This window comes from Leucoraja erinacea, chromosome 1 (genome assembly GCF_028641065.1).
Source record: "Leucoraja erinacea ecotype New England chromosome 1, Leri_hhj_1, whole genome shotgun sequence".
NCBI classification, from domain to species: Eukaryota; Metazoa; Chordata; class Chondrichthyes; order Rajiformes; family Rajidae; genus Leucoraja; species Leucoraja erinaceus.
In genome coordinates this window covers 33892972-33918948 of record NC_073377.1, presented here as the reverse complement: position 1 = coordinate 33918948, position 25977 = coordinate 33892972, and the positions used below count along the sequence as shown (strand labels likewise).

At 41.4% G+C, this 25977-nt stretch overlaps 1 protein-coding gene across 7 annotated transcripts in view; it reads right to left on the bottom strand.

The window, feature by feature from the left end:
- celf4 (CUGBP, Elav-like family member 4) overlaps nt 1–25977 on the bottom strand; it is a 1152430-nt gene that overhangs the window by 315476 nt on the left and 810977 nt on the right. For 4 of the 7 annotated variants that reach the window (XM_055632378.1, XM_055632399.1, XM_055632405.1 and 1 more), the window contains exon 4: nt 7210–7338. In XM_055632378.1, the coding sequence (XP_055488353.1) occupies nt 7210–7338 (129 nt within the window). The remainder of the gene's footprint in view (nt 1–7209; nt 7339–25977) is intronic. The other 3 variants (XM_055632384.1, XM_055632412.1, XM_055632423.1) reach the window with 1 other exon arrangement.

Sequence of the window (25977 nt, the reverse complement as noted above, 5' to 3'; positions counted from 1 at the left end):
ACTAATTCACATTCATGAAGCTTGGCTGTACTAAGCTGTTCACTAGAGTTAATTTATGTGGTCACATGATTTCTCAGTTTACACTGTGCCGTGGTCATTGCTCAATTGTTCAGTTATTTCTTGAATCATGTCTCATCACTCACGAGGCTACCAGCAAGCTGTCTGTCCTTAGCTCTCAGATACACTGAAACAGGCTTTCAATTTGGCAGGCAGGCATAATACCAATTTAATACCAATTACCATAATACCATAAGACCAATTTCACTCCGGGGATGAATAAAGTTTATCGTATCGTATCGTATATTGACATTGTAGAGAAAAGAAGATGGTTTACACAACGGTCACAACTTGTTGACATTAGTTTTGTGCCCATGTGCCAAGTTGAAAATCCAACCTTATTCCCTTATCATGTATCTGTCCACTATGAATGGCCGATTGTAATCATGTCTAGTGTTACTGCTGACTGGTTAGCACGCACCAAAAGCTTTTCAGTGTACCTCGGAACACGTGGCAATAAACTCAACTGAAACTGAACTGAACCTACCCGATGAAATTGCTAATAAAATTGATGAGGTTCCATTCAGTCTTAATCTCGTAACTGAACACATTCATTGGTTCATTTTACTCAGCCTTCAAACAGATTTATTAAAGCCCAAGTCGTTCCACTTATTTTAATTTATAATTCTTTAGCAGGCTTCTCAATGTGGTGTCCCAGATCTGGGAATACTAGTTGCTGTGGATATTATGCTTTGGCGTTTGATCCATGTATACAAAGACGGGATTGAATCTCGGGCCATGGAGCTGTGAAGCAGCTGTTCTACAAGTTATGCCACTATACCCTCTTGGTGCAGGTTAATAGCAAAGGGGAGTTGGTGAGCATTTATGAGGGAGAATAAGCTGCAGGGGTTTAGGGAAACTCGGAGAGAAGCATGGGCAAAATGGCTTCCTTCAGTGCAGAGGTATGTAGAACAAATGTTTGCAAGTTTTGAACCATAGGCTGGTAAATACAGATCCACCATCAATTTTCAAGCAACCGGTGGTCCGGCACCCCCTTTAATCCGGACAAAATTCCGAGAAAGCTCTTAAAACCATCTCGCCCACCCGGAAGACCCACGTAAATGTGGTGCCTAGGCCGGGTTAGGCAGCTGATCTTGACCTCATTGGGATTTCCATTTGAACTTGCCCCCTGGACCAGTCTCTATACTCCGGTTTGGCCAAAGCCGGCAGATCCGTTCCCATAGACGACTTCTATGGCCAACTTTGCAGGTCGGTATCTTGCCCCCTCCCCCCCACCATGGCCATGACATCTGTTGGTCTGGCAAAACGGATAATACGGCTAGGCTCCGGAACCAAGGGTGCCGGAAAATAGGTGATGGACCCATAGAAGAATTCAGGATGTGGCCCTGCATGGGTTGGATGCGAAGACATGTGTGATTCTCTGCTTGGTGTGTACTTCAGAATTGCAAATATTGCTCAGAGATGGGCAATGGTTGTAAGTCGTGGGGGGTGGGGAGAGGCTGTGGAGTCATAGAGTCATATAGCATAGAAACATGCCCTTCAACCCAATTTGACCAAAATGTCCTATCCACACTAGTCCCACCTGCCTGCATTTGGCCCAAATCCCTCTGAATCGTTCCTATCAATCCAAATGTCTTTTAAATGTTGTTATAGTGCCTGCCTCAACTACCTCTACTGGCAGCTTGTTCCATATACCCACCTTTATACTGTGTGAAAAAGTTGCCCTTCCAGTTCCTATTAAATCTTTCAACTATCACCTTAAACCTATGTCCCCTGGTTGTTGATTCCCCTACTCTGGGTAACAGAAGATGCATCTACACTATTAACTACCTCTCATGACCTTATGCACCTTATGCCTTATCAACCATCATCCTCTTGTACTCGTGTCCAACTTTTACCTCAAGTTCAGGTGCTATCAACATCCTCGTTAATCTTCTCTGCGCTCTTTCCAGATTAAACATTTTTTTTTCTATAGTAAGTTGACCAAAACCGAACACAATACCCCAAACGGAATAGGTTACCAGTGGGGGTTTTTAAGGGGGTTATGAACATGGGGTTGGCTTGATGTGGATTTTCTATTAAGTGGAAACTGGATCCTTGAGGGAGCCGAGTGGGAAAATACTCAATGAATGGACTTGAATCAGATTCCAAGCATTAGCCAGCTCAGGCATACCCCCTTTTAGCTACACAGAAGTAGATTTCACAGGCTCTGTTGATGCCATGCATGTCATAAGGTCACAGGTGATTGGAGCAGAGTTTGGCCATTCAGCCCATTAAGTCTACTCCGCCATTCAATCTTGGCTGATCTATCATTCCCTCCTAACCCCATTCTCCCCATAATCCCTGGTACCCGTACTAATCAAGAATCTATCTATCTCTGCCTTAAAAATATCCATTGACTTGGCCTCCACAGCCTTCTGCGGTAAAGATTTCACAGATTCATCACCCTCCGACCAAAGAAATTCCTCGTCCTCCTTCCTAAAGGAACGTTCTTTAATTCTGAGGCTATCACCTCTAGTCCTAGACTCTCCCACTAGTGGAAACATCCTCTCCACATCCACTCGATCCAAGAAAAGATGTGTGACTCTCTCTCCCTATTCAGGATTCTCCCTGGTTTATTCTGTTAGAAGCACAGTGGACTCGGAACAAAATTTGTGAGTCACCTCAGTAACACCTCAGTTTTCATTTACATTTTGTTTATAATGGGAATTAGTTTGCGTGGTGCACAATAACATGGCACTAAATAACCCTGTTTTTCTGCACTGAGTTTGTCCACTATTGAGGAACCTGAAGAAACATAGAAACATAGAAATTAGGTGCAGGAGTAGGCCATTCGGCCCTTCAAGCCTGCACCGCCATTCAATATGATCATGGCTGATCATCCAACTCAGTATCCCGTACCTGCCTTCTATCCATACCCTCTGATCCCTCTGATTGGCCACAAGGGCCACATCTAACTCCCTCTTAAATATAGCCAATGAACTGGCCTCAACTACCCTCTGTGGCAGAGAGTTCCAGAGATTCACCACTCTCTGTGTGAAAAAAGTTCTCCTCATCTCGGTTTTAAAGGATTTCCCCCTTATCCTTAAACTGTGACCCCTTGTCCTGGACTTCCCCAACATCGGGAACAATCTTCCTGCATCTAGCCTGTCAAACCCCTTAAGAATTTTGTAAGTTTCTATAAGATCCCCTCTCAATCTCCTAAATTCTAGAGAGTATAAACCTAGTCTATCCAGTCTTTCTTCATAAGACAGTCCTGACATCCCAGGAATCAGTCTGGTGAACCTTCTCTGTACTCCCTCTATGGCAATAATGTCCTTCCTCAGATTTGGAGACCAAAAATGCACACAATACTCCAGGTGTGGTCTCACCAAGACCCTGTACAACTGCAATAGAACCTCCCTGCTCCTATACTCAAATCCTCTTGCTATGAAAGCCAACATACCATTCGCTTTCTTTACTGCCTGCTGCACCTGCATGCCTACCTTCAATGACTGGTGTACCATGACACCCAGGTCTCGCTGCATCTCCCCCTTTCCCAATCGGCCACCATTTAGATAATAGTCTGCTTTCCCCCGTTTTTGCCACCAAAATGGATAACCTCACATTTATCCACATTATACTGCATCTGCCAAACATTTGCCCACTCACCCAGCCTATCCAAGTCACCTTGCAGTCTCCTAGCATCCTCCTCACACCTAACACTGCCCCCCAGCTTAGTGTCATCCGCAAACTTGGAGATATTGCCTTCAATTCCCTCATCCTTCGGGGCCTGCCTGCGCATCCATCTCATACCCCATGGCTTCCAGCTCCAGTTCCCTACCTCCCAGTTCGGACCCCAACCGGACCATCGGTACCGACTGGCCATCCACCGGCATACCCAGCAATTCTCCAACCGGGCACTGAGATCCACCCTGGCCGCGATGCGCCGGCACCAGCAGGACCTCACATCAACACTCCCTGAACTTCAGGCCTCACTAACCCAGACCTGCAACGGACCCCAATTATATTTTATCCGCCTTGGGGCCTCCCCTCATCCAGATCATTAATATTTATTGTAAATAGCTGGGGTCCCAGCACTGAGCCTTGTGGTACCCCACTAGTCACTGCCTGCCATTGTGAAAAGGACTCGTTTACTCCTACTCTTTGCTTCCTGTTTGCCAGCCAGTTCTCTATCCACATCAATACTGAACCCCCAATGCCATGTGCTTTAAGTTTGTATACTAATCTCTTATGTGGGACCTTGTCGAAAGCCTTCTGGAAGTCCAGATACACCACATCCACTGGTTCTCCCCTATCCACGCTACTAGTTACATCCTCGAAAAATTCTATAAGATTCGTCAGACATGATGTACTTTTCGTAAATCCATGCTGACTTTGTCCAATGATTTCACCACTTTCCAAATGTGCTGCTATCCCATCTTTAATAACTGACTCTAGCAGTTCAAATTCAGTTCTAGGAGATCAAATTCAAAATCAAAATCCAACTTAACAATTCATATCTTCAACTTTTCCGTAATCAAACGTACATCTCTCCTGTGCTAAAAGTGCACCACTTGGAAAATGTTCCCAGACTAAATTAAAAACTGTAAATTACACAAAAGTGTTTTGTTTGCTGGTTGAGAAAAGGCAAACCTCTTAAGCAATCACTGTATCAGATTGTACCTCCTCATACGATATGCCTAATTCATATTGTCTGCAGCAAAGTTACACAAATGAAAACACATCCATTTATTGTGAAATGTTATTGTGCTTTATTTGTGCCTTGGCTCTATTTCCCTGTGCTGATTAATTGTATTCAGTTCATCTTACAGCAGTGAGGCAATTCAATAAATACCAATGGGGAAGTTTGATTCAAATCATCTGTAAAATAAACAGTTTGTGACTCAGTTCATCATTCCTTTCACTTTACCCTTTGCAGTTTAGGTTAGTTTCGAGATACAGCATGGAATCAGGCCCTTCGGCCCACCGAGTCCGAGCCCCCTTTAGGTCCAGCAATCCCCACACACTAACACTATCCTACACACACGAGGGACTAGTTACACTTTTACCCAAGCCATTTGACCCACAAACCTGTATGTCTTTGGAAAGTGGGACGAAACCGGAGCACTTCCTATGTACTTCCTAAAACATGCTATTAACATAATTCTTTGCACTTGCTGTGATGCGGGATACAGCATTTAAAGCCCTTGCAGGTCACACAGTTCATGTAGCATAATCTGGTTTCATCTCTTATTTCTACTTTATTTTCCTCCTCTTGCTTATCACTTGCCTCCCACTTTACTCTCTTTCCAAAAATCTGCACATCAACTGCAGGTCACTTTCTTGTTATTTTGGTGATGCTTTAAAACAACTAACTGACCAGCATGCATGTGGTGGAGTGAATGAATGACCAATGAAATATCCAAAAGGAAAGATACACATTTAATAGGGCAATCGCAAGATAGACAATAAAAGATAGACTGATTCCTGGGATGTCAGGACTTTCATATGAAGAAAGACTGGATAGACTTGGTTTGTACTCGCTAGAATTTAGAAGATTGAGGGGAGGATCTTATAGAAAATTACAAAATTCTTAAGGGGTTGGACAGGCTAGATGAAGGAAGATTGTTCCCGATGTTGGTGAAGTCCAGAACAAGGGGTCACAGTTTAAGGATAAGGGGGAAATCCTTTAGGACCGAGATGAGAAAAACATTTTTCACACAGAGAGTGGTGAATCTCTGGAATTCTCTGCCACAGAATGTAGTTGAGCCCAGTTCATTGGCTATATTTAAGAGGGAGTTAGATGTGGCCCTTGTGGCTAAAGGGAGCAGGGGGTATGGAGAGAAGGCAGGTACAGGATACTGAGTTGGATGATCAGCCATGATCATATTGAATGGCGGTGCAGGCTCGAAGGGCTAAATGGCCTACTCCTGCACCTATTTTCTATGTTACTATGTTTCTAAAAAGCAATGTTCCTTTCTTTATTTCCAAATTAATTCTTGCACTAGATTTATAAGTAAGTAAATAGATTGGATCAGATGGAGATTCAAGGCTGTTGCTGAACTATGATATCCCAATGGGACGAGAGGAATTGAGACCCTCGTAACAGAATATTAAAGATTCTGCTGCTTTCATTCCTTTTTATTACAGTTGTCTATTTTGGTTACCTGTTAATGTACTTCCTAAAACATGCTATTAACATAATTCTTTGCACTTGCTGTGATGCGGGATACAGCATTTAAAAAATGTACCATCCCTACAATAAACATTATGCCATTTGTGATCGTACAAATCTTTGCCTCAAGGTTGCCTCCTCAAAAATGCATAATGTAAAGGAAGATTTAAAATAAGACGGCTTTGTTTGGCACAGTGTGTTATGTGTCTACAATTAGGAGCCCTCTATTCAATATAGACAGCACTAGGAATTAAGTTAATGTGCATCAGAGTTACTGCTAAAATTGTCAGGGAAATAATATTTTTCATAGAGGCAGGAAAATGAGGCAGACGTATAGATCAGGCAGGAATAATGGATGCATCTTGAGGGATTGAGTATACAACTGATATTGTTGTGTGCTGCATCACTGGCATGCTGCAGAGCCAAATGTTTAGCTAACAGCAAAATACTGTACAAAGGTTTCGGAAAGTCCTTGCTCTTGTTTGCAGCTTGGAAGTGCAGAAATTACACTGCATGATATGGAACAGACTATCTTATGATTCCATGTGTCAATGAGTATTGCCAGATAAGGCTTAACATTCAAAATAACCACTTGGGTGTGAGATATTTGTAGACCCATGCCCCACTTCAGGATAGTGAAAGAGAAAATTGATTGGAAGAGGAAAAGAATAAGCAAGTAGACCCGAAAGGTTGTTTAGAAATAGCAAGCTGAAGCAGTTGGAATGATTATCAAACAATATGCTTGCCCCTTCCCAACATCAAAGAGCTGATTATTAATCCTTTCATGAATTAATTTCAATACAAAATATTCTATTCTTTCCAAATGACAGTATAAAACAAAAGCAAAAATAAATCCTATCACAGGTAAATATATTGTGAAACAAGAAAAGAACTAAATTGTTAAGATATGGTGTGATCAAGTATCCCGTCACAATGCTGATCCTAATTAAATTACAGCCTGTAGCCGTAGGTTATGAGGATGCTATTAAATTGCGAGAAGGTGTTGTTCTTACACTGAAGAATTACCGTCTTACCTTTGCTATTTCCATCAGGCCCTCGAAGGATTGTGCACTCTTCAATGTTACCGAAAGCTTCAAATAGTCTGCGTACGTCCTCCTCTGACTGTTGTTTGTTCAGCATGCCCACAAATAATTTTCTGTCTTCTGGAACAAAAGTTAAAGGTGCTTACCAAATCCTTGCTAGTTTTATACTTTTTTACATTAAGTAATATAATATATACTTGCACCTCCATTGTCTATATTATACTCCTGCAGTTTCTCATTTTGTATAAGAAATTATTCTCATCAAAATATAGACTAAGTGATGATTTTATGTAATATCACTCATTATACATTTACAATGATTCCTTAATAGTACATCTGTTCACATACAAGCTATATTTCATTTACAGTGGGCTTTATTCTGCATATTTGACTATACAGCAATGCTTTTGTTTCTATATTTAAGTTTAAGATCTAAATAAACTATTTAGAAACATTTTAAATATAAAACAACTATGTATTGAATTGATGCTGCTTCTTGGAATTGAGGAAATTAATGATTGAAATTAAATGCCTGTATTTGTGGACCTTAAATTTGCAATGGAAAGTCCATTTTACATACAAAGCTTCTGTTGATTCATTTATTTCTTATCTTCACTTTTCCATTTTGTCTTAAGATGGCAGCAGTGTCCATATGAACAGACAACAAGTAAAGGCAATAAATGCGTACCAGGTCGATCTCTTATCATATAGCAGGTCTGCATTTTCTTTTCTTTTAAACAATCTAATTGTTCCGTTTTCTTTCAGTAAACTATTTCTCCTACTTTGCATCTCTGAACTGCTCTTTTGAAGTCATTTTTTAAAATTCCTGCACTGTTCAATAGATCCCAGATGCCTTTCAAAATCGGCATTGTTCACTGCAAAACTGCATTAAAACAGTTGAAATATACATGCATTAATGGGAAATTCTTAGGCTGAGCAAGAGCTGTATAAATTCAAGACCTTTTACTTTACAATATGGCAATGAATAAACTATATGACTGCGGGGGAATTCCAGGCAAACATGCCAATGTTAGGTTTGTACACAAGTGCTTTTAAACAAGTGATTATCACTGATTCTTATTCACTTTAGCAAATAGTTCCTGAGGCACATTTATGGAACATGTAATTCTGTTCTGTCCAAAGTCAAATAAATGGTATAACTCAAGGAGCAAACTTGAGTAACTTCTGGGCAGTGTTACTCGGCTATTGAATAACGGATAACACAATTTGGAAATATCTTCAGATTCATTCTTTAAAGGAGTTTATAGCACATTTATTTATGTTGTAATTTGATAGTTTAGAATTTATGTTACATTTTGGCATGCATTAAATGTTCAAAGCAAAACATACAGATATATTTACATTCTTTGTCTTTTATACTCAACACATTCAAAAATGCATATACACAAAGACACAATGGTATTTATGAACATCATGTCAAATATTGACAGATGAGACGGATGTCACCAAGTCGGACATGGGCAATGATACACTGCAAAATATGTGAGATCTCTGCCTCTCAATCTCCAACATCTGTGGAATGGGCTTCTTTGAAAAAATTACCTGGCGTAAAGCTTTTCCTCATTAATAATCTGCACAAACATCGATGGCATATAAAGTTCCTATCCCGCTGTTGAAACTTATTGCCCGCTGTCCCTCAACCGTTTATGTCGCCCACCAATTTAAAAAAAGATGCAAAAGCTGTTCACTTGGATTCACATGTTAACCCATTGTCAGTTTTTTCAAATGCAGCTGCCTTTGTCTCAATTCAACAATACAAACTTGCTTCCTGTGGGGAAATTTGAATTGGAAGGAACACTTAAAATATCCCACACTAAAGCTGAAGTTATTTTAATACATGTATGCCCTGCAGCCTATTTCAGTTAAATTACAGAAGGAGCCACATGCAATCAACAAAATTTGCATTAATGGTAATGAAGTATACATGAAACAGATGCAATTGAATAAAATGATAAAACAACACTGTAACAATTTTATAGCAGCACATTAGTGGTGGCTACTGCATCTTCACTGTTGAGTCTGGTCACATCTCTGAGGTTGAGCAAAGTTCACCGTTAATTGTTAATCAATTTCTAGGTTTAAAACGCAAATGTAAAGAGAAATTAACTTTTATTGATTTTATGTATATTTTTCAATGGTGATGAATGGTCAGAAGATGCACTAAGATCAAGAGTGCGTTTTTTTAATGTAAAGTCATAGAGTTATACAACACGGAAACAGGGCCTTCGGCTCAACTTACCCATGCCGAACATGATGCCCCATCAACACTAGTCCCATTTGTCTGAATTAGACCCATATCCCTCCAAACCTTTCCTATCCATGTAGCTGTCGAAATCTCTTTTAAATGTTGTTATTTTGCCTACCTCTGGCAGCTTCACCCTCTGAATGAATAAGTTGCTCCTCAGGTTCCTTTGAAACCTTTCCCCTCTCACCTTAAACCTATGTTTTCCGGTTCTTGATTCCCCTATTCTGGGTAAAAGACTGTGCATGCACCCTGTCTATTTCCCTCATGCTTATATGCTTTTATGAGATCACCCTTCAGCCTCCTGTGCTCCAACGAATAAAGTACCAGCCTGTTGGCCTCACCCTGTAGCTCAGGGCCTCAATCCTGGTACCATCCTCATAAATCGCCTCTGCATTCTTTCCAGTTTAACAATAATCTTCCAATAACAGGGTGACAAAATGTACACAACACTCCAAATGCAACCCCATCAATGGCTTGTACAATTGTAACATAACATCCCAACTTCTATATTTAATACTCTGAATGATGAAGATGAATGTATCGAAAGCCTTCTTCATCACCCTGTCTACCTGTGATCTTCCATTATTTTCCAGAGCAGCCAGCCATGCAGAACATTATGAAATGTTTTTCATGCTCATTCAACTCCCCCTCCCACTAGCCTCCGACCTCTCTGTCCTGGGTCTCCTCCATGGCCACAGCGAGCAGCACCGGAAATTGGAGGAACAGCACCTCATATTCCGTTTGGGGAGTCTGCACCCCGGGGGCATGAACATCGAATTCTCCCAATTTTGTTAGTCCTTGCTGTCTCCTCCCCTTCCTCAGCCCCCCTGCTCTCCTCCCATCAAGCCTTCTGGCTCCTCCTCCTTTTCCCTTTCTTGTCCCCACTCAGTCTGAAGAAGGGTTTCGGCCCGAAACGTTCAGATTTCGTTCGCTCCATAGATGCTGCTGCATGAGTTTCTCCAGCTTTTTTGTGTAACCTTCGATTCTCCAGCATCTGCAGTTCCCTCTTAAACATTATGAAATGCTTTATTGAAGTCCATATAGACAACAGCTATGGCTCTGCCCTCATCAATCTTTGTGGTTACTTTTTTAAATTCAGATTCGTAAGATACGATATCCCATGTAGAAACCTCTGCTTTTAGACAAATATATCTTATCCCCCAGAATCCTCTCCAGTAACTTGCCTACCACAGATGTTAGGCTCACTGGTCTTTATTTCCCAGACTTTTCCTTCCAGCCCCCCTTAAATAGAGGCACAACATTAGGCACTCTCCAGTATTTTGGCACCTCACCCATGTATAATGATGATTTAAATATCTCAGCTAGGGTTCTTGCAATTTCTTTTCCAGCTTCCCACAGTGTCTGTGGACCTGGTCAGGACCAGGTGATTCATCTACCTTCATACACCTTAGGACATCCAGCACCTCATCCACCGTAATACAGACGGACTGTCCTCAGGACATCTCTAAATTGTCCTACATTTTTCTTCATTTCTGTCTTGGTAATTATAGTTAGTTGATATGGTTACAATATGTTTTGTTTCCTTTTTTTTAAACCTTCCATCTTTTATAGTTTTCAATTTTTGTTTACCTTTTGTGTTTTATTTGCCTTCAAATAAATAGTGTCTAAGACGAGTATTTGGAGTGATAATGTATTTTCATGAGAAGTTTCCTTTACATATTCCTCTAACATTCATTCTTTCCATGGTGCAAGGATAGCCTACATTTTATTGCTGGCCGTACAATGACATTACTCTGTTTTATTATAAAATTTAAGCTCTGAATGTTAATAAAGATATTTCAGATGGAGCTTTTGAAAGTTAACTATTTGCAACCAAGCAACACCAGTTTTAAAGAATTGAATTTGAAACTATGTTTATGGCTTAAACAAAAACAAAACTTAAAAATGTTTTTTAGGGTTACAGTTTGGAAACAGGTCTTTTGGCCCACTGAGCCCACGGCGACCATCAAATCATCCGTTCATTCTGTTTTTTTCAATGTTATCTCACTTTCACATCCACTCTCTACACACTAAGGGCAATTTTGCTGAGGCCAATTAACCTACAAATGTGAAGAAACCCAGGCAGTCGCAGGGAGAACATGCAAACCACAGCTGCTGCCCGTGGTAAGGATCAAACCCATGTCTCCAGCGTTTTGAAGTAGCAGCTCTACCAGTTGTGCCACACTGCCACTCATTGCTTACTTGTTTTAATTCCCCTTGAGTTGTAATCAAATAAATAAGTTTCTGTAACACATTACTTCTGAAACTTGCAACAGTAATTACAGGTGCTCAGGTTTAGAACTTGTTATCCTTCAATATCAAAATAGTGGTCTACAAATTCTTCAGCGGCTGAAAAGCATTTCAAATGCATGGTGTACGTCGGGCAAACCAGTGATTCAACAAGTCACTCTCAGGCATGCCAGCAGCCACAAGGGAGAGACTTAGTGGAGAAGAAGAGGGTTTCTTGTTGCTTGCTCAGTCACAATGGAATGTAGATAGGCAGGTAACAAGATGGGCTAGGGGTAGTGGCAACGATGGGCCATCACTCAAAATGGGATGTGGTGTCAATAAGGGACTGAAACTTTGAGTGTTGAAATGGAATAGAATGGTGTTCACAAGTTCACAAGTTATGGGAGTAGAATTAGGCCATTCGGCCCATCGAGTCTACTCCACCATTCAATCATGGCTGATCTCTGCCTCCAAATCACATTTTTCTGCCTTCTTCCCATAACCCTTGACACCCATTCTAATCAAGAATCTGTCTGTCTCTGCCTTAAAAATATCCACTGACTTGGCCTCCACAGCCCTCTGTGGCAATGAGTTCCACAGACTAACTACCCTCTGACTAAAGAGGTTCCTCCTCACCTCCTTTCTAAAAGAGCATCCTTTAATTCTGAGGCTATGACCTCTGGTCCTAGACTCGCCCACCAGTGGAAACATCCTTTCCTCATCCACTCTATCTATGCCTTTCATTATTCTGTAAGTTTCAATGAGGTCCCACCTCAACTTTATAAACTCCAGCGAGTAGAGGCCCAGTGCTGTCAAACGCTCATCATATGTGTGGCTTACAATGTGGGGAAGTTGTGATCACTAGCTGGAAATGAGGATCAGGTTTGCAATCGATATGGTGAGAAGGGAGCAGGTGACGGCGATGGGGATGGTTTAATTGAGGAAGGAATTACACAAGGGAAGTGGAATTTTATTTAAAGATGGGCTTACATGGTTCCAGTGCCAAGCTCCTCAGACCTTTGCACCTTTTGCACCTTTAATTAATGACAAAAGTCACACATGTGTTTGAAGGCTTGCTGAGCCTGTATTGATCTGATTTCCATAGGTCAGGCGTACAGAAATAAAAATTATAAAAACAGCATTGCGTGCCATAGCACATCAATTATATGTCCAGGCATATTAAATGTGCAGAGGATCCAGAGTGAAAATTATACTATTTACTTAAATTATACTAAATCCATAATTTACACAAGTGAGTGGTTTTTCTTAGACATTCAGTTTTGTAGAGCACCTAGATATTGCACTATTTGTTGGAATTTCTGGGACACTACTTCAATTATCCTAAATCCTTTACACTTTCTGGGACAGAAAATAACTACATCTGTACTTAAAGTAAGAGGTAATTTATATATTTAAAACTTGCTCCATGGACATATACGCTTAGAGCTGTCACCAAGTCTGTGAACCTAGTTTTTAGTTTAGAGATACAGTACAGAAACAGGCTCTTCAACCCATCGAGTCCATGCCAACCAGCGATCCCCGCACACTTCCCCTGTCCCACTTAGGAAACCTGAACGGAAACCTCTGGAGACTTTGCGCCTCACCCAAGGTTTCCGTGCGATTCCCGGAGGTTGCAGGTGGTTGCCGGAGGTTGCAGGTAATAGAAGCAGGTAGGGAGACTGACAAAAACCTCCGGGAACCTCCGGGAACCGCACGGAAATCTTGGGTGGGGCGCAAAGTCTCCAGAGGTTTCCGTTCAGGTTTCCTAAGTGGGACAGGGGCATAACATTATCCTACACACACTAGGGACAATTTACAATTTTACCAAGCCAATTAGCCTACAAACATTCCAGGTGCGACAGAGGTTTACCTGCATCTCTTCCAACCTCATCTATTGCGTCCGCTGCTCTAGATGTCAGCAGATCTATATCGGTGAGACCAAGTGGATGTTGGGCGATCGTTTCGCCGAACACCTCCGCTCGGTCCGCAATAACCAAGCTGACCTCCCGGTGGCTCAGCACTTCAACTCCCCCTCCCACTCCGTCTCCGACCTCTCTGTCCTGGGTCTCCTCCATGGCCACAGCGAGCAGCACCGGAAATTGGAGGAACAGCACCTCATATTCCGTTTGGGGAGTCTGCATCCTGGGGGCATGAACATCGAATTCTCCCAATTTTGTTAGTCCTTGCTGTCTCCTCCCCTTCCTCTGTCCCCCTGCTGTCTCCTCCCATCCCCCAGCCTTCGGGCTCCTCCTCCTTTTTCCTTTCTTGTCCCCGCCCACCCCCGCCCCCGATCAGTCTGAAGAAGGGTTTCGGCCCGAAACGTTGCCTATTTCCTTCGCTCCATAGACGCTGCTGCACCCGCTGAGTTTCTCCAGCTTTTTTCTGTAGCCTACAAACTTGTACGTCTTTGTAGTGTGGGAGGAACCGGCAGTACCCGTAGAAAACCCATGCAGGTCACAGGTCACAAACTCCATACAGACTGCATCCATAGTCAGGATCCAACCCAGGTCTCTGGCGCTATAAGGCTGTAACTCTACCGCTGCTCCACCATGCCGCAAACTTATTTCTGTCAATCTGATATTTCCCCGTCCAGTATTCTCTTTTTGCTGGCTGCTCATTGACTGACAATCTGGATCATCATTGAGAACTAACATCAAACTGATCAAATGGAAATAAAGTGATATATTTTCACATGACTAACTGGGTCACATTAGTTAAAACCACAAATACAAAATTAATAGTGAGGCCAAAAATATCCTGCGCTTAGATTGTGTTTTTCATCAATAATTAACTGTAAATGAATAATAATAACCAGGTTTTCATATTCTGTTGTGCTGCTGCAAGTAAGAATATCATTGTTCTGTTTTGGACATTTGGCAATAAAACACACTTAACTCTCTTGACCCTTGGCCATAGCTACTGTGTGGGGTTAACAATAGAGGAAAGCTATTTTAGAAAATACAAAAGCAGAGCAATGCATGTCAGAATTTTGCACTGAAACTATAAAAACACTGACATATTAATTTCACCACTACTAGCAGGATTGGGGGCAAGCTTCACCTTTGTAAATCACCATTCATCTTTTGTCACTATGAATAACTTCTGGGTTTGGTCTTTAGAAGTAAGGTGATACTTCACTCAAGAGACCCAACTCATCAAGTGTTGGTGTGGAGTTATACAGTATAATGAACCATTATCAGAGAAGGTTCACCAGACTGATTCCTGGGATGTCAGGACTTTCATATGAAGAAAAACTGGATAGACTCGGTTTGTACTCGCTAGAATTTAGAAGATTGAGGGGGGATCTTATAGAAACTTACAAAATTCTTAAGGGGTTGGGCAGGCTAGATGCAGCGAGATTGTTCCTGATGTTGGGGAAGTCCAGAACAAGGGGTCACAGTTTAAGGATAATAGAGGGATGTCTTTTTTCACACAGAGAGTGGTGAATCTCTGGAATTCTCTGCCACAGAAGCTAGTTGAGGCCAGTTTATTGGCTATATTTAAGAGGGAGTTAGATGTGGCCGTTGTGGCTAAAGGTATCAGGGAGTATGGAGAGAAGGCAGGTACAGGATACTGAGTTGGATGATCAGCTATGATCATATTGAATGGGGGTGCAGGCTCAAAGGGTCGAATGGCCTACTGCTGCACCTATTTTCTATGTTTCTATCTGTCAGGATCAAGTCCACTTTTGAGCATTTATTTGAGCTGACTTTAAAAAAAACCTCCCCTCTTGCTCATATCTTCAAAGTAATTATGTTGTCAATAAGTGGTCTACCCCTAAACATTTTGCACAGAACATCTGGGGATTCATCACAAATCTAATAATCTTTGTAGAATTTTGTGCATTTTTAAAGTTTAGGTTAGTTTAGAGAAACAACCCAGAGACAGGCCATTTGGCCCACCAAGTCCATGCCGAGCTGTGATCTTCGTACACTAGCACCATCCTACACTAAACTAGAGAATGGCCTACTCCTGCACCTAATTTCTATGTTTCTATGTTTCTATCATTACGGAAGCCAATTATCCTACAAACCTGCACGTCTTTGGAGTGTGGGAGGAAATTGGAGCACCCAGAGAAAACCCACGAGTCACGGGGAGAATGTACAAACTCTGTACAGACAGCGCCCATGGTCAGGATCTAACATGGATCTCGGGTGCTGTAAGGCAGTAACGATACCACTGCGTCACCATGCCACCCAGTGCTAACATGAAAAATGTAATTATTTGATAATCAAAATTTTAAAAATGCAGACTTTTTAAACACTGAAACATAAACAGAAAATGGTGAGTGATTTAGATAGCATCTGTGAGAAGAAAAACAATTGATGATTTAGGTCGAGGCTTTGTTGCACTCAATCTGAAAAGTTGACTGGCAGACCTCAGTTGGTTAAAATTGGTCATAAGATTTCTTCCATTCTGACACCCAACACTGGTGCTTCTCAAGATCGTGTGTTCATTCCCCTGATCTATACCCTGCACACCCTTCAGTGTGTGGACAAGTACAATGCCAGCTCGATCTACAAGTTCACCGAAGATACCACTGTTGTCACCCAAACCAACAACAACAATGCGATGAAGTACAAGAAATGGATCGAAAACCTAATTTTCTGATGTGGAAAGAGAATCAGAGATGATTTTAGATTAGATGAGATTATTTTATTGTCATATACAACAGGGTGCAATGAAATTCCTTGTTCACATGAAGCTCACAAAGTAAATGATATACATACGTTATACATAATGATATACACAACAAAAGGTACTTGGGCAGGTCATGGATAAGAAAGGTTCAGGGAGATATTGACCAAATGTTGGCAAATGAGACTAGATTAGATGTGGCCATTTCCCCCCCCCCTGGATATGAGTTTGAATCACCAGTAGTAAATAAACGATACACATACTAAATGGACTGAAGTGCCAGATTACGTGAGGAATTAGGCCTCTTGGTGACTTAATGAAAAATAAAACAAGCCGCATATATTATTGTTCCGTTTTTTTTCCGGGTGAATTGGGGTTGGAATTACTCCTGTCTACCACTTGACTGTCAACTATACATTTATGTATTAAATATAACAGAAGAAAATTGGCTTTGGAGCTGCGGAACCAGATAAAATAGGATTATATTTACTACTGAAACCCAAGCAGATTTTTCCCTCCTCCATAGGTTACAATACTTCATACATTTATTTACTATCAGTTACAGTTAATGATTGACCACCGTAAAATTTTCCATTTATATTCAAGCTACAACTATTTGAATGCCTATAGTTAAGCTTTTGGGTTGTACAAAAAGCAATTCAACTTATAATTACTCATTGAAGGTTGGAGTTGGCTCAGAAACAAAATGTTGTGGCGGCACAGAGCGGTAGAGCTACTGCCTTACAGCGCTAGAGACCCGGGTTAGATCCTGACCACGGGTGCTTGCCTGTATGGAGTTTGCACGTTCTCCCCCTGACCTGCGTGGGCTTTCTCCGAGATCTTCGGTTTCCTCCCACACTCTAAAGACATACAGGTTAGAAACATAGAAACATAGAAAAAATAGGTGCAGGAGTAGACCATTCGGCCCTTCGAGCCAGCACCGCCATTCAATATTATCATGGCTGATCATCTAAAATCAAGTACCCCGTTCCTACTTTTCCCTCATATCCCTTGATTCCTTTAGCCCTAAGAGCTAAACCTAACTCTCTCTTGAAAACATCCAGTGAATTGGCCACCACTGCCTTCTCTGGCAGAGAATTCCACAGATTCACAACTCTCTGGCTGAAGAAGTTTTTCCTATCTCAGTCCTAAATGGCCTACCCCTTATTCTAAAACTGTGACCCCTGGTTCTGGACTCCCCCAACATCGGGAACATTTTTCCTGCATCTAGCCTGTCCAATCCTTTAAGAATTTTATACGTTTCTATACGATCCCCTCTAAGCCCAGTTGACCCATTCTTGCATCATATGTCAGTGTCGCCATCCCGGAAATTAACCTGGTGAACCTACGCTGCACTCCCTCAATAGCAATAATGTGGTGGGTGTATGGAACAAACTGCCAGAGGAGGTAGTTGAGGCAGGGACTATCCCAACATTTAAGAAACAGTTAGACAGATACATGAGTAGGACAGGTTTGGAGGGATATGGACCTAATATGGGCAGGTGGGACTAGTGTAGCTGGAATGATGATAAATACCACAGAACTAATACTAATCCACTATGACACAATTAGACTATTTATTTTCTAGAACATGCATATTTGGAAACAAAACCTGTTCTAAATCACTATCAACTCACCCTTCCATAAATTATGCTGTTCCTCTGCAATCTTATGCTCCATGAGCAGTTGATGACTGAATCTTTCATCCTCAATCCCTGTCACAATTCCTTAGCTGCACACTTCAACCATCCATCTGACAACTGTCTAGAACTGAAGCCGGCTCCTTGCAGTTTGAGTTGATATTTGACACTGGGAACTTCAGACCACATTACGTAGACTGCTTATTTTCGCCTTTGTAATAATGCATGACATTTACATATTCTGTTGTGCTGCAGCAAGTAAGAATTTCATTGTTCTATCGGGGACATATGACAATAAAACACTCTTGACTCTTGACGTTGCCCCTGCCTCAGCCCAATGGCTGCTGAAATCCCCGTCAATGCTTTTTTTGCCTATTAACCTGATTGTCCCCACGTACTTTGGGCCAACCATCTTCACTCTTTCTGAATAGCTGATGCCATCCAAAAATATGCTGGCTGGTTTATCTCACACAATTCATCCATCACCTATCTCTTGCCCTTATGTTGTTTGCTGATCCACATTGACTCCTGATTTAGCTACAGCTTGATTTCAAAATTCTAATCCTTTTTTTTTCAACTTAGTTCATCACCTCACTCTCTGCTTCTCTCTATGAACCTTCTCTGTTTAACTGCTCAAGATATTCATATTCCTCAGATTCCGGCATCCTGCATATTCGCACTCCACCGTTGGTGGTTGAGTCCTCAGCTCAAGGTCTGTAGATCATCAGATAGACACAAAAGGCTGGAGTAACTCAGCGGGACAGGCAGCATCTCCGGACACCAGAGATGCTGACTCTCCCGCTGAGTTACTCCAGCTTTTTGTGTCTATCTTCGGTTTAAACCAGCATCTGCAGTTTCTTCTTTCACATTTCGCCTGTCACGTCATAAATGCCTCATAAATTTAGTTTAGTTTAGAGAAACAGCATGGGAAAAGGCCCTTCGGCCTACCAAATCCACACTGACCATTGATCGCCCATTCACACTGGTTCTTTATTATCCACTTTCTCACCCACTCCCCACATGCTATTGTTAATTTGCAGAGGCCAATTAACTTCCAAACCTGTACATCTTTAGCATGTGGGAGGAAACCAGAGCAGACAAAGGAAGCCCATATGTTGATAAGGAGAAAGTGCAAATTTAACAGACAGCACCCGTGGACAGGATCGAACCCGGGTCTCTGGCACTGTGAGGTAACACACGCCACAAGCTACATCACATTGCTGCCCTAATTAAAATTGCCTGCTTAATCCTCTTTATTTCTCTTCCTTCTTTGGAGATGCTCTTTCATTTAAATTTTCACAATATCTTTTCTGGTGCTGAACAGAATTTTATGTGGATGATAACACTTCTGTGTGGTGCCTTGAGACTTTTGCTCAATTTGAGCCACTGTTGAAATGAAAATGTTGATAAACTGAATGTTGCCATTCTCTAATTCTATGATTTATTAAATAGCTAAGGGAGAAAACAACTAATGAGAATAGAGAAAGAAATGTCTACTATATATTCTTGCCCAATCACATAGCCATGTGATATTTATGATTGAGAGAGATCTACTACCCAGCTAAATTAATGTACAGAAGTAGATCACTGTCTCCTTATTGCTGAGTCTGCAATGTATTTAGCGATTCCAGGGTATTTGTAGCACGCACTCTGCCCACAGGTCTATTTCAAATGCTGGCCACACTTTTTGTGAAGCATAACCTTGTAATATTGCTGCTACAGTTAATACTTACTCATTTGGCGTAGTGTCCTATGTTCTACTTCCCTAATTTAATTTCAACCAATATTCTGGGCAGCAGAGTGGCACAACGGGAGAGTTACTGCCTTACAGTGCAAGAGACCCGGGTTCGATCCTGACTACGGGTGCTGTCTGTACGGAGTTTGTCTGTACGGAGTCTCCCTGTGACTGCATGGATTTTCTCCGGCTGCTCCCAGTTTCCTCCCATGTCTCAATGACATGTGACATGTTAATTGGTCTCTGTAAAATTGTCCCTACGGTGCAGGGAATAGGGTGAGAAAGTGGCATGACATAGAACTAGTGTGAATGGGTGATCAATGGTCAGCATGGACTCAGTGGGTCAAAGGGCCTGTTTCCATGCTGTATCTCTAAAGTTAGAACTAAAACTTTACAAGAGTGATTTATAGTCTTGTTTTTTACGGTGTCTGAATAAATTCGCAGCTGCAGTAGGAACCGTATATTGTGAGACGTGACAGAAATCGGCCACAACATAGCGTAATGATCTTGAGACATGTTTGCGGGAAGAGGCTGTGACCATGACCTCCTTGGGCAAAGTACTCAAGGCATTGGATGTATTTGAGAGTGCAGGGGATCACAGATCTCAGTGAGGCCCAACATTGTGAAAGGAGAGGATTCACAGGGCAGTGCAGAGAGGCTCAGGAATAGGTCTAACTGAATTGCTTTTGAATGGAGCTGGTACAGCCCTCCCATGCTAAACTACTCTGTGATTCTGTGAATTTAATTTGGGAGTTGTTCCTTTAATCAGTACAGCTTCATGGAAAATGGAGGTAGTAAGAACTGGCTGCATTGTGCATAAATACAAATTGTCATTGAAAATCACACTGGAGATTAATTTTGCCATTGCACCATCTCAATTGTGCGTGTTTTCTGTTCTGTTGTGCTGCTGCAAGTAAGAATTTCATTGTTCTATGTGGGATATATGACAATGAAACATTTTTGAATCTTGATTCTTGACTCTTGACTTTATGGTGAGAAAAAGATGCAAGGAAACAGAAAATTCTGAAACAACTCCTGAAAATGTATTTGAATTCCCCATCAGGCTCGAAGGCACCCAGTAATAGAGGAAATGTTGTTTTGCTTCAGGTTGAGCAGATTTTGATCTGCACAGTGATTTGCATTTAGAAATCTTTAGGAAGAGTGTTGTTAAACTGGAGAGAGTACAAAAAAGAATTCTGAACGATTTGAGCAATAGGAGAGGCAGGATAGTCGAGGTAATTCTGCCTGGAGAGCTTGCAGTTGAGGAGTGACATTATAAGGATATATAAATTCATCAAGGGCATAGATAAGGTGGCCACAGTCTTTTCCCCAGTGTAGGGGAGTCAGCAAACTAGAGAGCATGGGTTTAAGGTGAAAGGAGAAAGGGAACAGAAGGGCAGCTTTTTCACACAGAGGGTGGAATGAGCTGCCTGAGAAAGTAGTAATGGCAGGTACAATTATGGCATTTAAAAGACAATTAGACAAGTATATGGATAGGAAAGGTTTGTCATGATAAGGGCCATGCACACACAACTGAGACTAGGTTGTCAGCAAACTAGAGAGCATGGGTTTGAGGTGAAAAGGGAAAGACATAAAAGGGAACAGAGGGGCAGATATTTTACACAGAGTGTGGAGAATACATGGAATGAGCTGCCAGAGAAAGTATTAAGGGCCGGAACAATTATGGCATTAAAAAAAACGTAGACAAATACAAGGATAGGAAAGGGTTGTAACGATATGGGATAGGCAAGTGTGACTAGCTCCGTTAAATAACTTGGTCGCCATTCTATGACAACTTGGGTTGGCCAAGGACCTGTTTCCAAGATGTGGCCCTTGTGGCTAAGGGGATCAGGGGGTATGGAGAGAAGGCAGGTACGGGATACTGAGTTGGATGATCAGCCATGATCATATTGAATGGTGGTGCAGGCTCGAAGGGCCGAATGGCCTACTCCTGCACCTAATTTCTATGTTTCTATGTTTCTATGTATGATTCCATTGATGATGACTCGATCAAAACTCAGCTCTCGTGGAAATCTGAAATACTGAATGCTGGAAAGACTCAGCGTGTCAAGCAGCATTTGTGGAAGGGGAGCAAAGTTAACATTTCATTTTATAATTCATTTTCTTGGGGGTTATCATAACCATTGAAGTTATCAGGGAAATATAATTAATTGAAATACATGTGCACACAAATGAAGTGCTATATTAAGCTGTAGCCGAGTGGACTGTCAGAGAGCAGCTGCAAAATGATTGGTGCAAAATGGCAAACTGATCCTATCTCATTCTGCTAACATCATCCCAACTGTAGATGTTTTCACCTATTTGCTTTACTGCAGCATTTGAATAAAGCTTGCTCTCAAACCAAACTGTTTCAGTCTTAAGTTCTGTCAAACTATGTTCCCTAAATGATCACTACTTCTTACTGTTATTGCAGACAGGGGACAGAGGAGTCCAATGACTCGCATTGGTGTGAATTATTTAGTAATATTTTATCTGATAATGGGAGCAGACCAATTACCAGAGCAGATTGACAATAATGACATGTACTGCTGTGTACAGCAGCTTCATCAGTATTCTAAACGTTCTGATGAGACATTTGGCAAATTGCGTAAAAAACAATTAAAACTATTTATTACAGACTCTGTTTACCCTCCTGATAATTAAAGAGGGGAAAGACAGCTACAATTAGAGTTCGCTTTGGATTCCACTTTGGAATGTTTTTTGGGTGAAGCCATAATCCTTTTACTGCAGCAGCCACTCACAAGATATGCAATGCTTTGATCTAGGTAAATCAGAGAATTGTTGCAGAGACAGCTGCAATCTATCCTTCTCTGCTGTCTGTACAACTAGCAGGTAACATTATTATGTCTGGGTTGTTTGTTGAGAAATGTCACAGGTTTCCAATAGTCCCAGTCTATCAGTTCCGACCAGATTAATTATTACTGGAAAATAAATCTTGGTTGTGATTTGTGCCTAGCTAATGACCACAACATTGATAAATACTGTAGGTTTATAAAATATTTTAGAGAAATATAATTGCAGGGCACACCAATAAAGTACAGCGCCTTACCAAAGAAGAGGGGAAAGATAAGTCAGGAAGTTGTGATCAGATTACAAACAATAACTAGATAAACAATAGGTTGAAGATTCCTTGGGAAAGGTAGATCTAATATGTAGGAAGGAACTGTTGATGCTGGTTTACACAGACGGTGGACCCAAATGTCATCCATTCCTTCTATCCAGAGATGTTGCCTATCCCGCTGAGTTACTCCAGCATTCTGTGTCTAATAAAGCTAGATCTAAGGCAGACTAAAAGCTCTGAGATAGAATAAATTAGAATAGTTGGACAATCCTAATTTTAACAGAATGAGATGAGAGAGAAAATAGTACCGTCTATAGAATTCCGGCATATATCACCACAGTGTAGTGGAGGAAGATAAGGAATCTGAATAACGCACAAATTCAGTCGAGTTCAGAATGTCATAAAAGCAAGCTGGATCTTAATACCTGTCCATTCTGAGTCACTTCACTGTCAGAAACGGAATGACATTTTTTTCAGTTGTTTCTGAGCTGTCAATAACAATAATTGAAATGTTCCAAGACAGCCTGCTGCCCTAACATAATCTTTTATCATCTTCATAATTTCTATCTCCGCTACCAGACTGTGTCCATAACTGAAAAGACATTAACTGCCTCAAATTAAACCGTGTGATTAAAATGAGAATCACAAAAGACAAAGGTCTCTCGCTCTGATGAAACTTGCTGTCAGTTAATCCCTCTTTACCATGCTTAAAAATTCCATTTCGTTCTTTGAAATGGAATTATATGTCATCTAATTTAAATTCAAGATTCAATATCTCCTGCACCTTCTCCCCTCACAATCTCTGATTACATTCTTCATTACCTTTATTGTGGCTGCCTCGGCAACTTTTCTGATTGCATTAAAATTCAGCAGCACTTCAACTTTTTCCCTCTTTGGGTTTTATTACTTCACTAATTTCCTTTCACATCCCTGTTCAATTTTAAATTAATGCAAAATGCCACCAGCACATTGTGAAGACTGGCCCTCCCCCCACCATCAAAAGCCTGAATTGTACAAGAACAATGAATAGGTTAGATTGGCACATGTACGCCCACAAAAAATTATGCAGAATTAATTTTTTTTTCCAAGGTTCTTCACATTTGCAAAATTACATTTTCTTTTGACTAGACTTCTGAAAAGATTAATTCAAAAGGTTCTTTCAACTTTCTTTTGTGGAGTGCATGCCTTTCTTTTACTTTATTTTACAACATTAATGCAATTCTATGTACTGTAACTATGGTTTATGCTCACTACATTTTCTGGGAAAACTATCAAATCATACTCAGCCTAGAGACTGTAATTCCCTATCAGATTGTTGGTGCTCCTTCACCTGATTGAGGGCTTGAACTTTATAGTTCTTACTTGTTTTATCTTCAATGTTAAAAACTTTTTACACAAGGAGCAATGGAATTGTGTTAGTGCATAAGAAGACTGAAATAGACAGAATTAATAGGTTCAGCAATTGCTAGCTGCATTTCTAGCAAGGGATGATGAAGATGGTGAAAATAGACAATAGACAATAGCTGCAGGAGTAGGCCATACGGCCCTTCAAGCCAGCACCGCCATTCAATGTGATCATGGCTGATCATCCACAATCAGTACCCCGTTCCTGCCTTCTCCCCATATCCCCTGACTCCGCCATCTTCAAGAGCCCTATCTAGCTCTCTCTTGAAAGTATCCAGAGAACTGGCCTCCACTGCCCTCTCAGGCAGAGAATTCCACAGACTCACAACTCTCTGTGTGAAGAAGTGTTTCCTCGTCTCTGTTCTAAATGGCTTACCCCTTATTCTTAAACTGTGGCCCCTGGTTCTGGACTCCCCCAACATCAGAATTTCTCCTCATTGGCTCCAAATCAACACTTACTAAAATTAACAACCCCACTCTCACTATTGACGGCACCATTGTCTCCCCATCTCCTCAGGCCCGCAACCTTGGCGTGATCTTTGACTCAACCCTCTCCCTTAAGCCTCACGTCCGCCATGTTGTCAAAACATAATTTTTTCACCTCCGCAACATTGCCAAAATCAAACCCTCTCTCACACCCCCCGCTGCTGAAAGACTAATCCATGCCTTCATCTCCTCCCGACTGGACTACTGTAACTCTCTTCTCTTTGGCATCAATTCCAGCAACATCAACCGACTCCAACTGGTCCAGAATGCAGCCGCCCGACTCATTACCCACACCAAATCCTGGCACCACATCACCCCAGTCCTCAAAGAACTTCACTGGCTTCCCATTTCCCACCGGATCATCTGCAAAATCCTGGTCCTCACCTACAAAGTCCTCAACCATTTGCCCCCCCCCCCCCCCTTATCGCACTGACCTCCTCTCCCCCTACCACCCCTCACGGTCCCTCAGATCCATTTCAGCCGGTCTCCTCTCCATTCTGAAATCCAACCTCTGCACTTTTGGAGACAGAGCCTTCTCCAGGGCAGCTCCCAGGCTCTGGAACTTCCTCCCACAATTGATCCAAACTTCTGAGTCCCTCACCATCTTCCAGTCCCGCCTCAAGACCCATCTCTTCACCTCTGCATCCCCTTAGTCCCATGTCCATTATTATTATTAGGAACATGTTTCCTGCCTCTAGCATGTCCAAACTCTTAATATCTTATATGTTTCAATAAGATATCCTCTCATCCTTCTAAATTCCAGAGTATTAAAGGGGAATTGAGGGAAAACCCTTCCAAATGGGCATTATTAAAAATTCTTATAATCTAAATCCCGAAGTGCACCAACTAATACAATAATATAAAAAAATGTTGTCCAATTTTCTCACAGGTCAATCTCAGCAGCATTATTAAATGAATGGAGTTGCAAGAGACTGCATGCAGATGCTTGAATATGGAGCAAATAAACAAATGGCTGAAGGAATTCAGCAGGTCAGACAGCATCTGTGGAGAGGAGATGTTTTCCGTCAGCTTATTATCAAAGTCGGATGATCAAGTGAATGCTTGACAATAAACACATTTGCTCCAGATTCCTATTTCAGTTGTTTAAACAGAAATGCCTAACCCATCCCTATAAATAGGTTAATGCCTTTGTTAAAATATTCAGGAAAGAACTGGGATTTAATCATGTTACATGTTCATACACTGACACATTGACGCAGCCACCAGTAATTAGTAAGCTATAATAATATTCTCTTCTGCATTATTTAGCCCGTAAGAG